This window comes from Phocoena sinus, chromosome 19 (genome assembly GCF_008692025.1).
Source record: "Phocoena sinus isolate mPhoSin1 chromosome 19, mPhoSin1.pri, whole genome shotgun sequence".
Taxonomy (NCBI): Eukaryota; Metazoa; Chordata; class Mammalia; order Artiodactyla; family Phocoenidae; genus Phocoena; species Phocoena sinus.
The window spans coordinates 11,345,665-11,363,687 of NC_045781.1; the positions used below are offsets into that span (position 1 = coordinate 11,345,665).

The 18,023-nt window shown below is 56.6% G+C and overlaps 3 protein-coding genes across 7 annotated transcripts; 2 read left to right on the forward strand and 1 right to left on the reverse strand.

The window, feature by feature from the left end:
- Window positions 1–683: 683 nt before the first annotated feature.
- PAFAH1B3 (platelet activating factor acetylhydrolase 1b catalytic subunit 3) lies at window positions 684–3,238 on the reverse strand. The gene is given in 6 exon segments (XM_032613473.1): window positions 684–973; window positions 975–1,016; window positions 1,482–1,604; window positions 1,683–1,799; window positions 2,484–2,573; window positions 2,778–3,238. Coding segments are annotated over 6 exon segments (699 nt in total). The 5' UTR covers window positions 2,856–3,238; the 3' UTR covers window positions 684–724.
- Window positions 2,957–7,399, forward strand: PRR19 (proline rich 19). The gene is given in 11 exon segments (XM_032613428.1): window positions 2,957–3,143; window positions 6,211–6,336; window positions 6,339–6,577; window positions 6,579–6,654; window positions 6,657–6,793; window positions 6,795–6,840; window positions 6,927–6,977; window positions 6,980–7,095; window positions 7,097–7,249; window positions 7,251–7,344; window positions 7,347–7,399. Coding segments are annotated over 11 exon segments (1,278 nt in total).
- Window positions 7,400–9,375: 1,976 nt separating this feature from the next.
- On the forward strand, window positions 9,376–17,770 carry TMEM145 (transmembrane protein 145). 5 transcript variants are annotated; one of them, XM_032613195.1, is made up of 15 exons: window positions 9,376–9,566; window positions 10,332–10,406; window positions 10,523–10,600; window positions 10,683–10,769; window positions 10,862–10,963; window positions 11,067–11,151; window positions 11,258–11,329; window positions 11,443–11,511; window positions 11,837–11,917; window positions 12,006–12,084; window positions 12,232–12,325; window positions 13,075–13,247; window positions 14,119–14,239; window positions 16,273–16,479; window positions 16,953–17,770. In XM_032613195.1, the coding sequence occupies exons 1-15, from the start codon at window positions 9,444–9,446 to the stop codon at window positions 17,199–17,201; spliced, it is 1,695 nt and encodes a 564-aa protein (XP_032469086.1). In that variant the 5' UTR covers window positions 9,376–9,443; the 3' UTR covers window positions 17,202–17,770. The 5 variants fall into 5 exon arrangements, with proteins under 5 accessions (XP_032469086.1, XP_032469089.1, XP_032469087.1 ...); XM_032613198.1 differs by having other exon boundaries at window positions 9,412–9,566; window positions 17,424–17,756; XM_032613196.1 differs by lacking the exon at window positions 13,075–13,247 and having other exon boundaries at window positions 9,412–9,566; window positions 16,953–17,756.
- The last annotated feature ends 253 nt before the right edge of the window (window positions 17,771–18,023 follow it).

An 18,023-nucleotide genomic window follows, 5' to 3' on the forward strand; every position in this document is an offset into this window, starting at 1 on the left:
ATTTAGCCGTCTAACATGCACAAGCTCGGGAAGGCCCGTGATGTGGTACTACAAGAAGAGCAGTTCACCTCTGACGTTCCAGCTGAACGAGAGAGGTCTGAGCCAGGGGTGGCACTGGGTGGGGAGGCCAGTCAGCCCAGAGTACCACGCTGTCCCCAGTGACCCCTGCTGCCCTTGTGTGGCCTGAACCAGCACTGCAGCCAGGCCAGAAGGAACCTCTCCTGTTTGCGCCTCTGTCACAGCCTGTGGACAGTGCTTCTCTGGAGAGAAAAATACCCATACGCTGTGTGGAGGGATGACTGCTAGGGGTGGGAAGGTCAGGAAGCTTCCACAGGAAGTCACACTTAAGCTAGGACCAGAGCACCAGAAGTTCCAGTCAGGGGGAAGAGCATGTGCAGATTGGAGGGCAGCTTTGAGTGGGCTTTGACTGTTGGGTCACCCAGAATTCTTGCTTGACCATGATCCTATAGGGCCACGTTAGCAAGCCAGTTTCACTTCGTGTTGTACTGATTGGTCGTGCCTGCCTGGAGCACCACTGTGATGACAAATCTGCCTGACTCTACAGGAGCCAGAGTATCTTGATCGATTGGTGCGGCCTGCCTTGGGCAGAGATGCAGGGTCACAGACATGGGAGTTGAGATTCAGGTACCCAGACGGGCTTGGCCATAAAGCAGAGAATGGGAGACTGAAGAATGAAAATTTAATGTTGCAGGAAGGCAGATGCTTAGGGTGTGGGTTCTGGCAGGGGAGCACCACCCTGTCCCTGGTCTTGGGCGAGCAGACGCAGAAGCAGGGAGTGCAGGGTCCGGCAAACAGGTGTGTACCCCAGCCGGCTGAGATGCAGGTAATCATACATGTCATGGTGACTTATGGTACCATCTGAGTGCACAAAGCCAGGGTCTGCATCCAGGAAGTGCGCCCGTGGGTGGCCAGCCAGTGCTGCCCGTACCAGCTCATTCACCTGTCGGTTTTTTCTCGCGAAGTGGGTTGGGGTGCTGGCCCCGAGGAAGCAGGCCCTGAGGAAGGCAAGAAGAGTTGTGAGGAGGCATCCTACCAGCCTCTGGGTATCCCGTTCCCTGTGCCAAACTGTCCCCCACCCCCCACCAGTAAGTCCCCAGCTGCAAAATACACTAGGGATGGAAAGATGATGGTCTGAGACCTTATTCTAGAAGTGAGACCTTCTAGAAGTGATGGAGGCAAGATTAACCCTGGGAATGCCTGATAACTTTTGGCTATTTAAGTGTCTTGAATTTCTCAATACCCCGAGAATCTCTAGCAGTCTCTTGGGCAAAAGGGGCTAACTGGTCCCTGAACATGTCCTTAACCACAGCCCCTCTGATGGGTGTAGCAAGCTTCAACATGAGATTCTGCCTTCAACCACTGCTCTGTGCTAAGCTGCCAAGAACCGTGCAGCTGTGGCTACACGTGAAGGGGTCCCAGAACACTGCCGTTCTTCCTTTCCCACCCTCCCACTCTCTCACCAGCACCACGACCCGGGCCTGGGGCTGCCGCTGGTTCACCAGTTGCACGATGGCCTTGATGCCTCCAGTCACCTGCTCTGCGGTGTGCCCGTGGTTATTGGTACCCACCCAGACCACCACGATCTGTGGAAAGAGAGGCATGAAGCAGTGGTGAGGGGGCAGGCTAAGGGTGCTCTAGCTGCCCACCCAAGCCCTGCTCACCTTGGGCCGGATGTGTTCCAGCTCCCCGTTCTCCAGACGCCACAGCACGTGCTGCGTGTTGTCACCGCCAATGCCAAAGTTAAGTGCATGAAGAGGGGAAAAGAGCTCCCGCCAGATCTGTGGGCAAGAAGTGGTGTGGGCACAGGGGCACTGTCAGCATCGACCACCACTCTCTATCCAAAGGTTAACCAAATGTCATCATGGAAGAGCCCTGCTTTACGGAAGCAGTCTGGTTAAATCTCACCTCGAGCAAACCCCAGTATGGTCAAACCTCACTTTACGCAAACCCATTATAGTCTCACTTCCACAAAACCCCATGGAAGCAGGACTCCCTTCACGGAAGCCTATTCTACTTGAGCCAGGCATCGAACCAGCAGCATTCCAGTTGAACCTCACTTTGAGGAAAGCCATGGTTTAACGTCGCTTAATGGAAAGATATCATAATTGAGCCCCCTTAGTAGAGACCTATTACCGTTGACCTTCACTTTGTGGAAATAACTATAGCTCTGTGGAAATCCATTAGGGCTGGGCACTAGTTTAAACAAACAAAGAGCCTCATCCTAGGCAGTCTTGCACGAAGCCTCATTTTAAGTCTCACTATACACAGACCCAGTACGACAAAGCCAGGACACACACTTCCTTCTCAGTAGAATGTGGCACATTACACTGAGATTCTGGGTGCCCGGCGTTACCTGAGGCTATTTCGGGTACCCCCATACACCGCCTGGTTTGGGCTCTGGTCCAGGTCTGTCAGTGAGGGCACAGGCCTGGGTGGGGCAGGAAGAGAGGGACGGGCCTCACCTCGCACTGGTGCATTAGCTGGACTAAGGAGTCCCCGATGAGACGACTTCGGGTTCCTTTATCTTTGCTGTCGGCTACGAACCGATGGTGCTTTGGGACGTAAAGGGGGAGTCAGTGGCACGCACGCTGCTGGGCCCGCCCCGCCCCGCTTTCTTAGGCGCACCACGCCAACTGCCCTCAGTTTCCCAATCTCGTAATGAGAGCGGCGCAAACCAGCTACTCTCTCAGAGCCTTCCCCCCCACCCCCCCGCCCCAGCCCCGGACTCCAGAGTATCGCGGGCGGGGGTCGCTCACCAGGGACATCCAGCGCCCGTCGCCCTGCACGTCCTGCACCGGCGTGGGCTTGCTGGCTGGGTTCTCTTCTCCGCTCATCTTGGCGCCGCGGCTCCAGCAGCACAAGCGAGCGCGGTCAGCCGGGGAGTGTTCCTGGAGGAGGCGGCGCCGCCACGCCCACCCCTACCCCTCAGGCAACAATGGACTGTCCCGAAGCCCGCACTCTAGCGGAGGGCGCGGCCGATCCGGGCACCGCCTCCTCTCCGGGGCGGAAACCTTCACTTAGAGGAATTGGCCTTGCTTCCCCCACGGCGGCCGCGCAGTGGGCTCGTCCGGCGCTTTCCTGCCCGGGCCGCTCACTCTCCGGCAGCGGCGGCGGCACGGGGCGTGGGGGGAGGCGAGACCATCCAGTACCCGTGGAGGGGAGGAGGGAGAAACCACCCTACCGTGAAAGCAGAGTGGGGAAAAATCTAGCGCCCTTCCTCGTGGGAAGAAAACCATTTGCTGTAGGGCGAGAAATGTGGGGAAGGAGCCACCTACTGTGTGTGGGGGTGTGTGTCTGTGTCTGTGTGTCTCATTCACGTGGTGGTAGGGGAGTGAGTGGACGAGTCCATGCTTGGATCTTTGAGGGGGTGGCTCAAACGCACCTGGCAAGGAAGGGACGCTCCCCATTTTCTTCTGACGTGGGGGAGAGAAAAGGAGGATGGAAATGTGAAAATTAGAGGCTCAGCTGTAAGGAGACACTCACGCCAAGGCAGTGCCAGGACCTTAGTGAGCCTATCTGCTCATGGGCCTCCCCTGCTCAAATTATGCCAGTTTTTATGGCATAATTTCTAAACTATATGTCTTTGCATTACAGACATTACCCTGCAAAGAGAGTAGTAGAAGATGCAGAAAGATAAAGGAAATTAGAGATGCTGCAAGGCCCAAGTCCAGCCTGGAGCCCCTCCCGCGCAGCTCATCTTACAGATCTGTGGCCTCTGCTCCCCTCCCTAAACGTATGGCTGACCAACAACTTCAGTTGGGTGTGTCTGAGCTCCAAAACCTACATCCACAGCCAAGGCCACCTAAGGTCGCTGCCCCCCACCTCCTGCCCCAAATTAATCTCAGTCCTCAAGTCTTCCCAGATCTCCCTGTTCTGGGGGACCAGGTGGGGGTCCCACACCACCCTCAAAGTCCTGCTCATATTCCTGTAGCTCCACTCCCAGATGGGATCTTCCTATCTATTCATTCCTTCTAGGTAGGTTGATACTGAGATACAGAGATGAATCTTATTTATTGTGTTTGTGTTTTGCCTCAATCCACTCGCCTGGAACAGGGCCTGACTCACAGTATTAATACGAAGTACTATCTATGGCTGTTCACACGTACTTGCTGAATGAGTATTAAAGGAATGGGTCAGATCCTGGCCTTGTCCCAGCGTGTTGGGGGAGGCAGATCCAGACACAAAGCTGAGGGAGCGATCAAGGCTGTGATTAAGGAATGCACAGGGGACCTCTGTGGGAGAAGAAAGAGAAGGACTCAGGGTGAGGGATTTCCTAGAAGGAGTAGTATCTAAGGAGTTCGGCTTTGAAAGATAGTGAAGGTTGGGCAAGCAACATTACCAGGTAATACAGAATATAGCTTATTAGGGTATGGGGAATACCCCGGCATACCTTGATTTTGGTGGCCTAGTGGTTAGGATTCTGGGCTTTCACTGCTGTGGGCCGGGGTCCAATCCCTGGTCAGGAAACTGAGATCCCGCAAGCCACGCGGCCAAAAAAAGAAACAGTCTAAGGGGACAAGTGTAGTGAGAAACAAAATTTACAGGCATCCATTCACCAAGCACTGTTTTCAAATTGTATGTTGGCTTATTTCATACTTACAGCAGTTATAAGAAGGAGAAGATACCAACTCCATTTTACAGATTAGGAAACTGAAGCTCTGAGCAGTTACATACTTTTCCGAGGTCACAGAGCTCAAATGTGCCTGGGCATTTGAACCTAGGTAGTGTAGGTCTGCTCTAGAGCCTAGCTCTAAATGACGACACTATACTGACTCTCTAGGGATAAAGCCTGTGACGGCTTGGAGACTGGCTGTGTGTAGGGCTACCGTAGCCCTTCTCCCCCTTGGCTTCGCCTACATCTCCGAGCTCCAGAGAGAAAGTCCGCGATAGATGTCTAAACCAATCAGCATTGAGGAAGGGGGCGGGCCTAGTGGACCTCACAGCCAATTGGTGGATAGGAGGTGCCTAAGGGCAAATGAAAGAGGCTTCCGAATGTGAGGTCGGGAGGGGCGGGGCTATAACCTGCACTCTGGGCAGCTGGCACGTGCCCCTGGGCCTGTGCCTCTTGGGGTGGGGGTGGGGAGCCAAAGGCGTGGGAGGGGCACGCGCATGCGTGCTTGCACGAGGCCCTGTGTGAGGCCCGGAAGAGTATCAGGCACGTTGAGAGCTTGGGTCCACCGCCGAAAATAAGCCATTGTACCCCACAGCCACGTGGAAGTGGGCGGGTGGGGGGGGCGGGTTCGTTGGGGGACAGGAGAAGGTGAGGGGCCCTTCCCCTTCCCCTGCCGCCACCAACTGTACTCCCTTCCCAACCTCATCTGCCCCACGCAGCCTTGTTTCCTACCCGCTTCTATGACCAGGCCCCTGTCCCTGATAGCTCCTCTGTTGCCCTTTCTGCCCTCCCGAGTTATTCTCTTTTCTCCAACTTCCATTTTCTTTCCTGCCTTTCTCTCTCTACCATCTCTCTCCCACTTTCTACATTCTCCAGTACCTCCTTTACCCCTGGATTTCTCGTCTGTCCAAAGTCCCTTTCTGGTTCACCAGATCCCGCCAATATCATGATCCCTTTCCCATCCCCCATTTTTTTAGCTATTTCTTCATATCCCTGTTCTCTCTAACCTTTCTCTATCCCCTGATAAATCTTGCCGTTCAGATGACTCCCTGACCTCATCCTACTCCTATGACCCTGCCTTTTTTTCTGACCTTACCCTGACCAAGCCTTTTCCAGTTGCTCTCTACCAATCCCCTTTGTCTCATCTTGTGTCTCTAAATAGTACTCCCAGCTCACCCCAAACCATCTCTTCTCGCTACTCACTTCTAGGTCTTTGAGTTATCTGTATGCTGATGACCACCCTGTCTTATTTTTTTCTTTTTAAATTGATTTCATTTATTTATTTTTGTCTGCGTTGGGTCTTCTTTGCTACGTGCGGGCTTTCTCTAGTTGTGGCGAGCGGGGGCTACTCTTGGTTATGGTGCACAGGCTTCTCATTGCGGTGGCTTCTCTCCTTGCGGAGCACCGGGCTCTAGGTGCGCGGGCTTCAGTAGTTTGTGGCACACGGGCTTAGTTGCTCCACGGCATGTGGGATCTTCCCGCACCAGGGCTCGAACCCGTGTCCCCTGCATTGGCAGGCGGATTCTTAACCACTGCGCCACCAGGGAAGCCCAACCACCCTGTCTTTTATCTTCCAGGGCACCATGGACCCCAGGGGGCCAGCCTCAAGCCTTTCCAGCAGCCTGAGAAACCCGGTCGAGGTCACGCCGTCGGAAGACCAGGCGGGGAGCGTAATGAGGCCCTGGTGGGCAGTCGCCGGTCATTGGCCATCAGGATCCTGCCGTGGCCAGTCGGGATCCACATGTGGTTCTCCGGAATTCTGTGGCACCTGCTGCCCCCAAGCTCGTGGTCATAACCCAGGGGCGCCTGAGCCGGGAGCACTGGGGTCTCTTCAGCCACGAGGTGAAATCTCTGGACGTGGCACGGCTCTGCTTAGCAGTGGGTCCCCTAGAGTCAGGCACCCCTGCACTCCCCACCAAGTCCTCCCCAAGCCCAGGCAGGGCCCCAAGAACCAGCCCCACCGTCAAGGGGCAAGGAAAACCAAGTGCCTGGAGCCTCGGGCCCAGGCCCACCCAGTCCCCCCAGCTCCCTGGCTTGGGGCAGCTGCTGGGGGAGCTGCAATGCCAGCTGATTCTGCCACAGGCCTTCCCCAGGAGGAACCTAGTACAAGAGGCCAGGGATGCCATCGTGGGCACCTTACAGGCCTGCCATGGCTGTCTGCCCTGACCTTACTCTGGTGCTCCGGGGCTGCCAGCCACACTTGCCAGGTGAGCTCCCCTCCTGCCCCCTGAGTTTCCTTTTCTTTTGTCTGCTCTATCTCAGCTGTGCCCCATGCTTCTTTCCTCTGTGCCAGGGACCAAGCCTAAGGGCCCTGAGAGACAAAGGATGACATCCTCCTGGATCAACAGCCTGAGGAGGCCCCAGGGGAGGGGAGGCAGAGGAGGCGAGAGGGGACAAAGGAGCTCACCTTCGCCGTGCCTCACACCTCCGGCACTCCTACTGTGTACCCGGTGAACCTGGCACCCACCTAAAGGTCCCTGGCCACCCGCATTGTCCTCGTTGCCTTCGCCATCTGGGGCGGCCTGCGGCCCCCCAACAGCCTTTGATCTGCTGAAAAGCATCTGGCTGGTAGACACACCTCCCCCTCCCCGGCCCTGGGGGATTGGCCCACCACAACCCCCTGCCTCAGCCACCATCACCCTTGTTGTCCCGAACCTCTGCCCTGGACTGGAGCCCCAGCCCCCTGCCCCCACTGCCCAGCCTCTCCTGGGTTGGGCCCGGAGCAGCCCAGAGGCCTGGTGCTTTCCACCCATGAGACTGTACTGAGCAGGCTGAGGCTGGGTTGGGGGAAGGAATCCCATACTCTGATCACTTCAATAAAGTACCTTCCTCATGATCCTCTTGGTTTTTTAGTGAGTGGCTGGCCCAGGAGAGCAGCTTTTCCTAGCTCTGAGTTCTGGGTCCAGGGTAGAGGGGAAGGTACTGTCACTTGTCCCCTTCCTAAGGCCCAGGGGCCTTCAGTCAGTCTAACACATCCACCCACTGAGGCCAACTATGTGTTCAACTCTGAGCTCTGATAATGCTGGGGCTCCAGAGTGAGTGAGACTGAGGCTGTGTCCCCAGGGGACTCCCAGTACAGTGGTGAACACAGACAGTTTCAGCCCTAGTGGTTGCATCTGGGAGAGAGAGAGGTGCAAGGGCTGAGGGAGTCCAAGGAGGGAGTCATGACTCTGCCCTGCTGATGAGGGAGTTGACATAAGACCCTTGTATTTTTTAAGTTTGGTAGAAACTTGCTAGTAGAGAAGGAAAAGAGTATTTCAGGCAATCTAGAAATGCTCTTCTGTGGAACAGCATGTGCAAGGCCTGGTGGAGGGCAAATAGGGGATGTGGGACCATTTTCATTCATCCTATATCCCTAGGCCATGCTGGGATCTAGAGTGAGTCACGTCTGGGCTCTGCCTATGAGAGGCTTCTGGTCTGGTGGGCACAGGAGCAGTGTGTGTGCAGGATCCGGGCAGGAATGACACATGAGGCCTGGATATGGCGACAGACTTTTTTCTTTGGGCTACAGTATATTTAACATTTTAGAATCAGTTATGTACTGTTACAAACCAGTGTGCTTGATTTGAATAAAAATAAATTCTAGCTTCTCTCTCAAAATAAAAAAAGAAAGAAAGGAAAGAGAGAAAGAAACGAAGGAGAAAGGAAGGAGAGAAGGAAGGAAGGAGGGAAGGAGGGAGGGAGGGAGAGAGGCAGGGAGAGGGAGGGAAGGAGGAAGGAAAGAAACCTGGCAGCAGACCTACTATCCCTCCTGTTAACAACTGGCTGAAGCCAAGTAGCAGAGGCTCCTTTTTTGTGGGGTCCACACTCTCCTTTGAAAGCATTTCACACATTTACGTTTCCTGCTTGGCCTCCTGACTTAGAAAGTTTTTTAAAATGATATTTTGAGGAGCAGCAGATTTTCTGCAGTGGATGGGGAGGGATGAAGCTGGAAACGTGTTGGAATCTGATCAGGAAAACGAAGCTGAGGGGCTTGGACTGTACTCTGTAAAGGTTTTCCAGGGCTCCCCATTGCCCACAGGGAAACCATAAAGTCAGTACCAGGGTGTAGGGGACTGGACTGGGAGGTCACACAACTGTGACTTGGCTGAGGTTTTATGGGAAGGAAGTGGCAATGCTGGGATTTGAGCCCAAGAAATTGATTTCAGAGTTTGCTTGTGGGTTTCTCACAATACCACCTCTTCTGCCTCACAGCAGCTGGTTTCAGACCCTGGTAAGCAGTGACAGGGCAGGGTCAGGCAGCAGGGTGTAGTGGTTGTGGCTGAAGGCTCTCTGCCACCTCGGAGCTGTGTGACCCAGAACAAGTGGTTTGCCTACTCTGTGCCTCTGTGTCTCTGTAGGCACTTCACAGAGTGCGTGGAATTTGTGATGGTCACAGATGGTGATGGCTGTTATGGGGGCGGGGATGGGCAGTCAAAGAGCAGTTTGGGGACTAAACTGGGGGGAGGTCAGGACAGAGCTGGGGCCTGGGGGTTGTGGGCCATCCTGAGATGGCAGTCTGGAGGAGGATACTTGGCTTGGGGGAATGTGAGTTCACTTTAGGACACGGGGAGCTTGAGGTACCAGGGAGATTCCCAGAGGGGAGGACTGAGGCTGCGGAGGCGTGGAGAGGACGGGAAAGGGGCGTCCCCTCCCACGGGGATTGGGAAGGGTCCAGGCCGGGTCATCCTGGAGGAGGGGGCAGGGAACGCGGCTCCCGGCGGCCCCTTTAATCGGGGGCGCGCGCCAGCCGGCCCGCGCGCTCTCGCCGCCGTCGCCGGGCCGGAGTGGGAGCCGGAGCGGAGCCCGAGCTGGGGCCGGAGCGGGTGGAATGGAGCCCCCGCGCGCGCCCGCTCTGCGCCGCCTGCTGCTGCCGCCGCTGCTACTCCTGCTGCTGCCACTGCCCCCCCGCGCCCGGGCCAAGTATGTGAGGGGCAACCTCAGCTCCAAGGAGGTGAGCGCGCCGGGCCCTCCCCTGCCACCCGCCGGGCCCCCGAGGGACGAGAGGGAAGGGAGGGGGCAGGTGCCGCCCCGCCCCCTGCCGCCTCTCCCGGGCGGTCTCTCAGTGCTGCGCGGGGGGTGGGGTGGGAGGTGGGCAGGCACAGTGCGGGACTGGGTCTGGGTTGAGGCTGAGGGGGGGCCATTGGGTCGAGAGGAGACTCGGAGATTGTAGGAGGGACATTGAGGTCAGAGTTGGGCGAGGAGGGGGGCCGGGTTGGGAGAGTCGGAGTTTGGGGTGGGGGTGGGGGACGCCGAGGTGGTGCTGAAGGGACAGCACTTTTCACTGCGCATTGAGCCTGAGTTCACACTCCTGTTCAGGACCAGGAGAGGGCCGTTTGGAATACTCCCCAGCACCTGATGGTCTCTGAGACCACCGTGAGGGCGTGTGTGGATAATTAGAGGAAAGCCAGTGGGACGGTATCCCTGATGCAAGGTGTCCAGGATGGGGATCTGGCCCTCCAGGGTCTTTCTCAGGCACCTGGCAAATGGGAGAAGTGTTTGAAAGGAGGCGAAGAAACTTGGGGGTGGGGGCATCTGAAGGAGGAATCCTGGAACCAAGGTGAAAGGATCACAGAAGAATTTTGGAGGTGACTTGGTCCCCTTATGCTTCTTGGGAAACCAGGTATTCCAGGGTAGGGAAGAAAATTTGGGGGGGTGTCTGTGGAGTCGAGAGTTCTCAAGGGACTCAGAAGAGGGTCTGAGTGGGCCCCTTTTCCAGGACTGGGTGTTCCTGACGAGATTTTGCTTCCTCTCGGATTACGGCCGACTGGACTTCCGTTTCCGATACCCTGAGGTGAGCCTTCCCCAAGCACTCACCATGCTAAGGCTGGATGCTCCCTTGGCTTCCCAAGGCAAGGGTTACCCCAGCTCCCTATGCTCCCCCAACCCCCCAAATCTTTGGGTCTGCAGGCCAAGTGCTGTCAGAACATCCTCCTCTATTTCGACGACCCATCCCAGTGGCCAGCCGTGTACAAGGCAGGGGACAAGGTGAAGTCTGTGAGGAGGGTGTAGGGGAAGAGGGGTAAGGTCGAAGCTAGCCAAGGAGTGACCATGGCCCTGCCTCCCCTAGGACTGCCTGGCCAAGGAGTCAGTGATCAGGCCAGAGAACAACCAGGTCATCAACCTCACCACCCAGTATGCCTGGTCAGGCTGTCAGGTATGGGCCCAGTCTGGGGGAATGGGCAGGTGCTGGAGGTCAAGGGCCAGGGGGAGGCACAGGCAGGCTTCAGCCTTCTTGCTCCTCCCCAGGTGGTGTCAGAGGAGGGAATACGCTACCTGAGCTGCTCTAGCGGCCGCAGCTTCCGCTCAGTGCGTGAAAGGTGGTGGTACATTGCACTCAGCAAGTGTGGGGTAAGGGGCTGGGCCGGCGACCGGGGCCTGCCTTCTCCTCCTTGCCTTCCTGCCGACCCCCTCCCTGCCCAGGGCCCCCCTTAGGCCTCCACACTCCCCACAGGGAGATGGGCTGCAGCTGGAGTATGAGATGGTCCTCACCAATGGCAAGTCTTTCTGGACACGGCATTTCTCTGCTGATGAGTTTGGTGAGCATATGGGGATCCAGGATCTTTTGTGGGAGCCCAGAGCTGGGAGCCTGTTGAGGGACACCCATCCTGACTGCATGGTTTCCTCCTTCCACCAAATTGGCAGGGATCCTGGAGACAGATGTGACTTTCCTTCTCGTCTTCATCCTCATCTTCTTCCTCTCCTGTTACTTTGGATGTGAGTCCAGCACATGGGGTGTGGGGGAGAGATGGGGGAGGGGAAACCAGGTTGGAGGAGATGAGCTGCTCTCCCTTCCTGCTGTGTACAGCCTTCCCCTACCCTCCTTCCAGATTTGCTGAAAGGTCGTCAGTTGCTCCACACGACTTATAAGATGTTCATGGCTGCAGCAGGAGTGGAGGGTGAGCTTTAGAGTATTGCAATTTGAGTTCTGTGGGAGGAGGGCCTTAGGGCTCACATACCTGGGCCTAAGCAAGGAGGGGCTGGGGACCTGGACTCCTGGGCCCTGGGAGAGGAGGGGCTGGGGGCCTGGACTCCTGGGTCAGAGGGAGGAGGGGTCTGGGGCCTGGACTCCAGAGTTTCCTAGGAGGTCAGTGAGAATAAAGGGTCTAGAATCCTGATGGGGGTGAAGAAAGGGTTTTGGTCATCTGGATCATAGTGTTAGGGAACAGTGATGCCCTAAAGCTGCTTTCTGTCCTTTCCTCTCTCTGCCCATCCTCCCCTCAGTCCTGAGCCTCCTGTTCTTCTGCATCTACTGGGGCCAATATGCCACTGATGGCATTAGCAATGAGAGTCTGAAGATCTTGGGTGAGAATGAAGTGGACCCGGGAGGGTGCCGGGGCTCCTCTGCAATTTGAGCCCTGTGTCTGAGCTGCCCTCTCCTCCCTCCTACCAGCCAAGCTGCTCTTCTCCTCCAGCTTCCTCATCTTCCTGCTGATGCTCATCCTTCTGGGGAAGGGATTCACGGTGACACGGTGCCCAGGCTGGGGCGGGAGGGACCACTGTCGGGCGGGTGGTGGCTGGGCTAGGGAGCAGGGCAGAGATTGGGCTGGGGGGGTGGCTGCCCCCTCCTCTCTTGACGGCCCCCACCCCTGCTGTCCCCCCTCACGGCCTGCCGCCAGGGGCCGCATCAGCCACTCGGGCTCGGTGAAGTTGTCTGTCTACATGACCCTGTACACCCTCACCCACGTGGTGCTGCTCATCTATGAGGCCAAGGTGAGTCCTGCCTGCCACTGCTCAGGCTCTGCCCCATCCTCCTCGCCCTTCAAAGCTTTTGGTGGCCTCTTCCACCTGTCTGCTAGCCCTTCCCCACATCGCGCTCTTCCTGGCTCTCTCTCTCCCACTCTGTGGTTTTCCGCCTTCCCATCTGTCTAAGTGCATTCCTCCCCTCTTCACCATCTCAGAGTAGCTCTCTTCCTCCTCCCTCTGTCTCTCACTGTCTGTCACATTTAATGCTCAGTGTCGTGATTAAGTTCGGGAGTCACACAGACCTGGATTCCGCTCTGGTTCTCCCACTTCCCAGCTGGCTAACCTTGGCTGATGGCCCCCCTCTCTGGGCCTGTTTCCTATTCTGTAAAATTAGGAGGATCTTACCTACCCCAGGGGACTTCTCTAAGGCTTTATATCACCTTGACTTTGGCTGAAAGTCTTCCTGCTTAGCTTCAGTTTCCCCTTCTGTGAAGTGGGGTGAAAATAAGACCTATTTCGTCAAGTTGATGCAAATGGAAAAGCTTACACATGGTGCTGTTTAGCCCCATGTGTCGGGCCCATGGTAGCAGATATATTCTCTATCTTTTTGCCCTCTCTCTCTACTTCTATATGCTTTCATCTCTATCACTCATTCTCCTGCTGCCTCTGTCCTGACCAAGTACCTCTGCCCCTTGGGTACCTGAGGGTGGGGTCTGGGGTCCCTGTGTGGAGGGTTGGAGGCCAGGGCTATGACCAGCCTTCTCCCTTGGGTCCAGTTCTTTGACCCGGGCCAGGTACTGTACACGTATGAGTCGCCAGCGGGCTACGGGCTCATCGGGCTACAGGTGGCAGCTTACGTGTGGTTCTGCTATGCCGTGCTCATCTCCTTGCGCCACTTCCCAGAGAAGCAGCCCTTTTATGTGCCCTTCTTTGCTGCCTACACCCTCTGGTGAGACGTGCTGGGGCCCCAACCTGTCCCTGCCTTCCCTGGCTTCTCAGAAATGGCTCTTCCCAACTCAAACCCTCCTCTTGGAGGCAGACGGGCTTTCAAGTTAGGCAGCTGTCACCAGAGTCTGCCACTTACTCACTTTGTAACCTGGAAATAATTACTTTCCCATAGTGAAAAAAAGAGTGCCTCAGGTTACTTGCGCATAAAGAAAGGTTGTCAGGGGTATCTCCTGCAAAGGGTTATCTTGAGTATGCATAGGGCAACAGATGAGGGCTTCGAGTCCGGCACATAGTAAATGTCCAATAAAAGCTAGTTGTGATATTTTTTATTCAACATAACACAGCAGTAAAGTAGATGGATTCTAAGCCAGATTGCCTGGGTTTAGACCCAGTTCTAAAGCTTGTAAACTGTGTGACCTTATACAAGTCAATTAAATTCTCTCTGCCTCGGTTTCCTCACCTGTTTAATGGGGCTGGAGGTTGTACCTGCCTTATAGAGTCACTGTGAGAGTTAGATGAGCGTATGTATGTGAAATGCTTAGAAACAGGTCTGGCATGCAGTAAGTCTTTAATTGTTTTCATCATATGTTAATTCATTCATCAAACATCTATAGATTTCCTATCAGGTGCCAGGATTGGGGTGGGATAGAACTGAGTTAAATTCAACCTACTCCTTGCCCCCCCTCCCAAATTTCCCATGCCAGTGGGATTCCTGTCTCCTTTTAACCTCTGGCTTCTGAAGGTCACACTGGCTTCCCTCCAGTTTGGGACCCACTCGGGACCTATGTGTGTGCATAGCAGGGTATTTGGGGCCATGGGGTGGGGTGGAAGGCAGGGCCAGTGACTCTACAGACCCAATACCTCCCCTTCAGGTTCTTTGCAGTTCCGGTCATGGCCCTGATCGCCAACTTTGGGATCCCCAAGTGGGCCCGGGAGAAGATTGTCAATGGCATCCAGCTGGGGATCCATTTGTATGCCCACGGCGTGTTCCTGGTGAGGCTGGGCATCCAGTTGGGGATGGGAAACCAATGGGTGGAGGATGCATGAGGCTCTCCACGCCTGAGCTGCCTGAACCTTCTGTTCTGAGCTCTTGATCCATTTCCTTCACTTCATCCCTTTAGTCATTCAATAGACACTTACTGAGAGCCTGCTGGGTTCTGGCAGGCTATTCCACTGTATCCCCCAGAGTCCACCCTCTTCTATTCCTCTCTCCCACTTCTGTGTCCTGGCCTCTTCCCCAACCCCACCCTCTTTCTTTGCCCCCCTCCCCATTTCCATCCTGATCCTGTGTCCCTAGACTCTCACTCTTCCCTTCTGTATCCCCACTGCCTTCCCTAAGCCCCTTGGTCTCTCCCCGCCCCCCATTCTTCCATCTCTGCTGCTCTATCACAGGAAGAAGCAACTGGGCTGGGTCAGGCTGGGGCTTCAGGGGGCCTAAATCTGAACGGCAGCAGAGGGTTTGAGCACCAAACCTCTTCTTTGCCTTGGTTTACATCCTATCTGGCCTTCTGGCTGACAGTTCTTCTATCCATCTATCCATCCATCCATCCATCCATCCACCATTCAACGGACACCTGTCTCAAACCAGCCTCTGTTTCATGTTGGGAACACTCACGTGCATTTATTTCGTCCTCTTGTTTAAATGGCAGAGCAACCCCAGACAGGATGGATAACTGTCACTGAACCCACTATACAGAGAGGGGAAGCTAAAGCCCAGAGAAGGGAGGTGACCTGCCAGGCTCCATGGCCTTTGGTGGTGGGGGGCAGGGGGACTTTGAACCCAATCCTTCTCCAGCAGACCACAAGATCTGGCATAAGAAGGAATCACACAGGGAAATAGGCATTGCTGAAGACCCCGCCTCCTGACGCAAGGGGTCCACCATGTATTCTTTGCAGGGAATATACTGGGCCACTGACGGAGGGGGCCAGGTCCCGCATGTTCTACCCTAGAACCTTAGGTACAGACTCACTTTCCCGGGACAGTCCCTCTGGAGGCTCTGTTCCAGGAAGTCACAAAGAGACAGAGAGAGGAGAAATGCTGAGAACCCACCATGTGCCAGGCTCTGCACCAGTGGTTTTCATTTCCACCCTCTCTTCATCTTTCCAAGTAGGCACTGTAACCCCTTTTCTGCAGTGAGGCCCTGGGAGTTTAGTCAATGTGTCCCAGATCCCACACTCAGTGAGCTGTGGGGCTGGGAGGTGGGGTGCCCTTTCTGTTATACTTAACCTTCAACCAGTTTCCTTCCTAAAAATGCGCGTGTTAGCTCAGCACAGCTCCACCTCTGGCACTCTACTGTTCTTCGGTTTCAGCTCCTTGTTCACTTATTCAGCAACTACCTTAGAGGGACTGTGCTGGGCTCCCGTGTTGCAGTGCTAGGGTCACACCCGGTCCCTGCCCTCATGGCCTGCCAGCTAATTCAGGAGACATCTCTGCATTCAACCAATATTTCTTGAGAGCTTGTGTGTGTCAGGCACTGTTCTAAAGGTATTGGGGATTCAGCAGGGAAGAGAACAGTCAAGTACCTGCCCTCCTGGAGCTAACATTCTGGAGTCTGTCAGTTGCTGTCCAGTTGAACTTCCTGTGTTTATGAAAATATTCTACAATCTGTGCTGTCCCACACGATAGCTGCTAACCACATGCGGCTGTTGCGCGCTTAAATGTGGCTAGTGTGACTGAGAAATGGAAGTTTCAGTTTAATTTTGATTAATTTGAACTTAAGTAGCCACATATGACTAGTAGCTATCACACTAGACAGAGTAGGGTGCTGAAGCTTAACCATCCAGTGACAACTGGCTGACCAGGGCTCTGATGGAGGAAGCATCGGCCGAGTAGCAAGAGTTGTGATGGACGGGAAAGGTGAGAGGCCAGGGTACTGCGAGAGCTCAGAGGAGGCGCCTAATCCAGTTGAAGGGTTTCAGGGAAGCGGGGATGTCAAGTGAAGGGGAATCCTCAGGGCCTCATGTTTATGGAGGCAGCCTGAGGCCTGGACAGTCCTTCTCCAACCTGCGCCTGCCCTTCGCCCCAGATCATGACACGCCCTTCGGCGGCCAACAAGAACTTCCCGTACCACGTGCGCACGTCGCAGATCGCCTCGGCCGGAGCCCCAGGCCCCGGAGGAAGCCAATCCGCAGACAAGACCTTCCCGGAACACGTCTACGGGAACGTGACGTTCATCAGCGACTCGGTGCCCAACTTCACGGAGCTCTTCTCCATCCCCCCGCCCACCTCCTGCGTAAGCCCCGCGGCCCCGGCGCCGGAGGAGCTGCTGGCGCCGCCCCTGGAGTACTTGACCCCGCTCCCGGCCCCTCCACCGCCCTCCACGTCCAGGCGCCTGAGCCCACCCCCTGCTTTTCGCACCCCCAGCGCCCCAACGCCGCGCCGCGACCATCCCCCGGCGCCCGCGCCCACCTTGCCGGACTGGGTCCTGGCGCTGTTGCGTACGCCCCCTCGGACACCCCGCGCGGTGCCCCCGCCGCCGGCGGCCTTCCGCGGTTCTCCCCCGCCTCCCCGGCCGCCGCCGGAGTTCGCCCGGCGCACCCCGACGCCGCCCCTTGAGTACCTGGCCCCACTGTCCAGGCGCCCCTGACTGACACCTGCGCCCACACCTCGGGAGGGGGGATCATCGGGGGAAGAGGGACGGGCCTTCGGGGCCGCATCTGCCCCCCGTGGGTCCTGGACGGCCTCTGACCCTGACCCCCCTCCCAGGCCGGGAAGCAGGTGGAGGAGACAGCGGTGGCGGCGGCGGTGGCCCCGAGGGGCCGCGTGGTGACCATGGCCGAGCGGGGCGCGGCCTCCCCGCCCCCTTCCTCTCGGTTCCCCAAGGCGGCCGACCCGAGCTGGGATGGCCCGACGCCACCCTACCAGCCGCTCGTGCCCCAGACAGCGGCGCCGCACACCGGCTTCACCGAATACTTCAGCATGCACACGGCCGGGGGCACCGCACCCCCGGTCTGAGCACCCCTGCCCGCGCCTGCCCCATGGGCCGCGCGCCGGGCCCCGGCCGGGCTCCGGATCCCCGCTCTATCCCGGCCCCAGGGCTCTGCCAACCCCGGCCTTCCCAAACCTCCCCACCCCGCGCGCCCAGGTAGGGGTGCGTAGTGTCCCGCTCCCGACCCTTCCCCCGACTCTTGTGCCAAACGGTCCCGCGGGAGCCGCTCTCCCCGTCCCCTCCCTCAGCCCCTGCCCCGAGCGGCACCGGATTCTGGGCTCCCGCTGTTCCGTGACCTCCGGCCCCCTGGCCCCCTCCGAGACCTCTGACCCCGCCGGACCCCGGAAAACCAGTGACGATCGCCGGGACCCTGCCTGTGACTCTCCAGGACTCTGCGACCCCGAGCCACCGCTCCCGGGACGGATGTTGTGAAGCTAGTCTCGACTCCTACCTTCCCTTGGGATCTCTGTGACCTAGCACCCGTACTCTGTTCACCCTATCTCCATCTCGAAGGCCCTCCCTCAGGTCCTTGGCAGAAAGACTTTTTTCCCCTTCTTGCCAAAATAAAGAGGATTCGTTGAGTTTTTATCTTTAATAAGATGGGCTCTTCTACACCTTGACAGCGCTCAGAGACGGGGCTGAGCAAGAACCGTTCCAGGCTCGGGACCACAGTGCGCCCAACTGTGAAATGGTATCTTGGGAGGGGCCTGCAAAACCTGACCTTTTGTTGACCCAGAATCTGGGAGCCCTGAAAATATGAATCATCATCTAGCAGAGTCCTCTTATTGTACGGCTTCTTTATTTTTACCTTCTCTTCCCCAGTTAGAGGTAGAGGCGCCCTCCAGTGG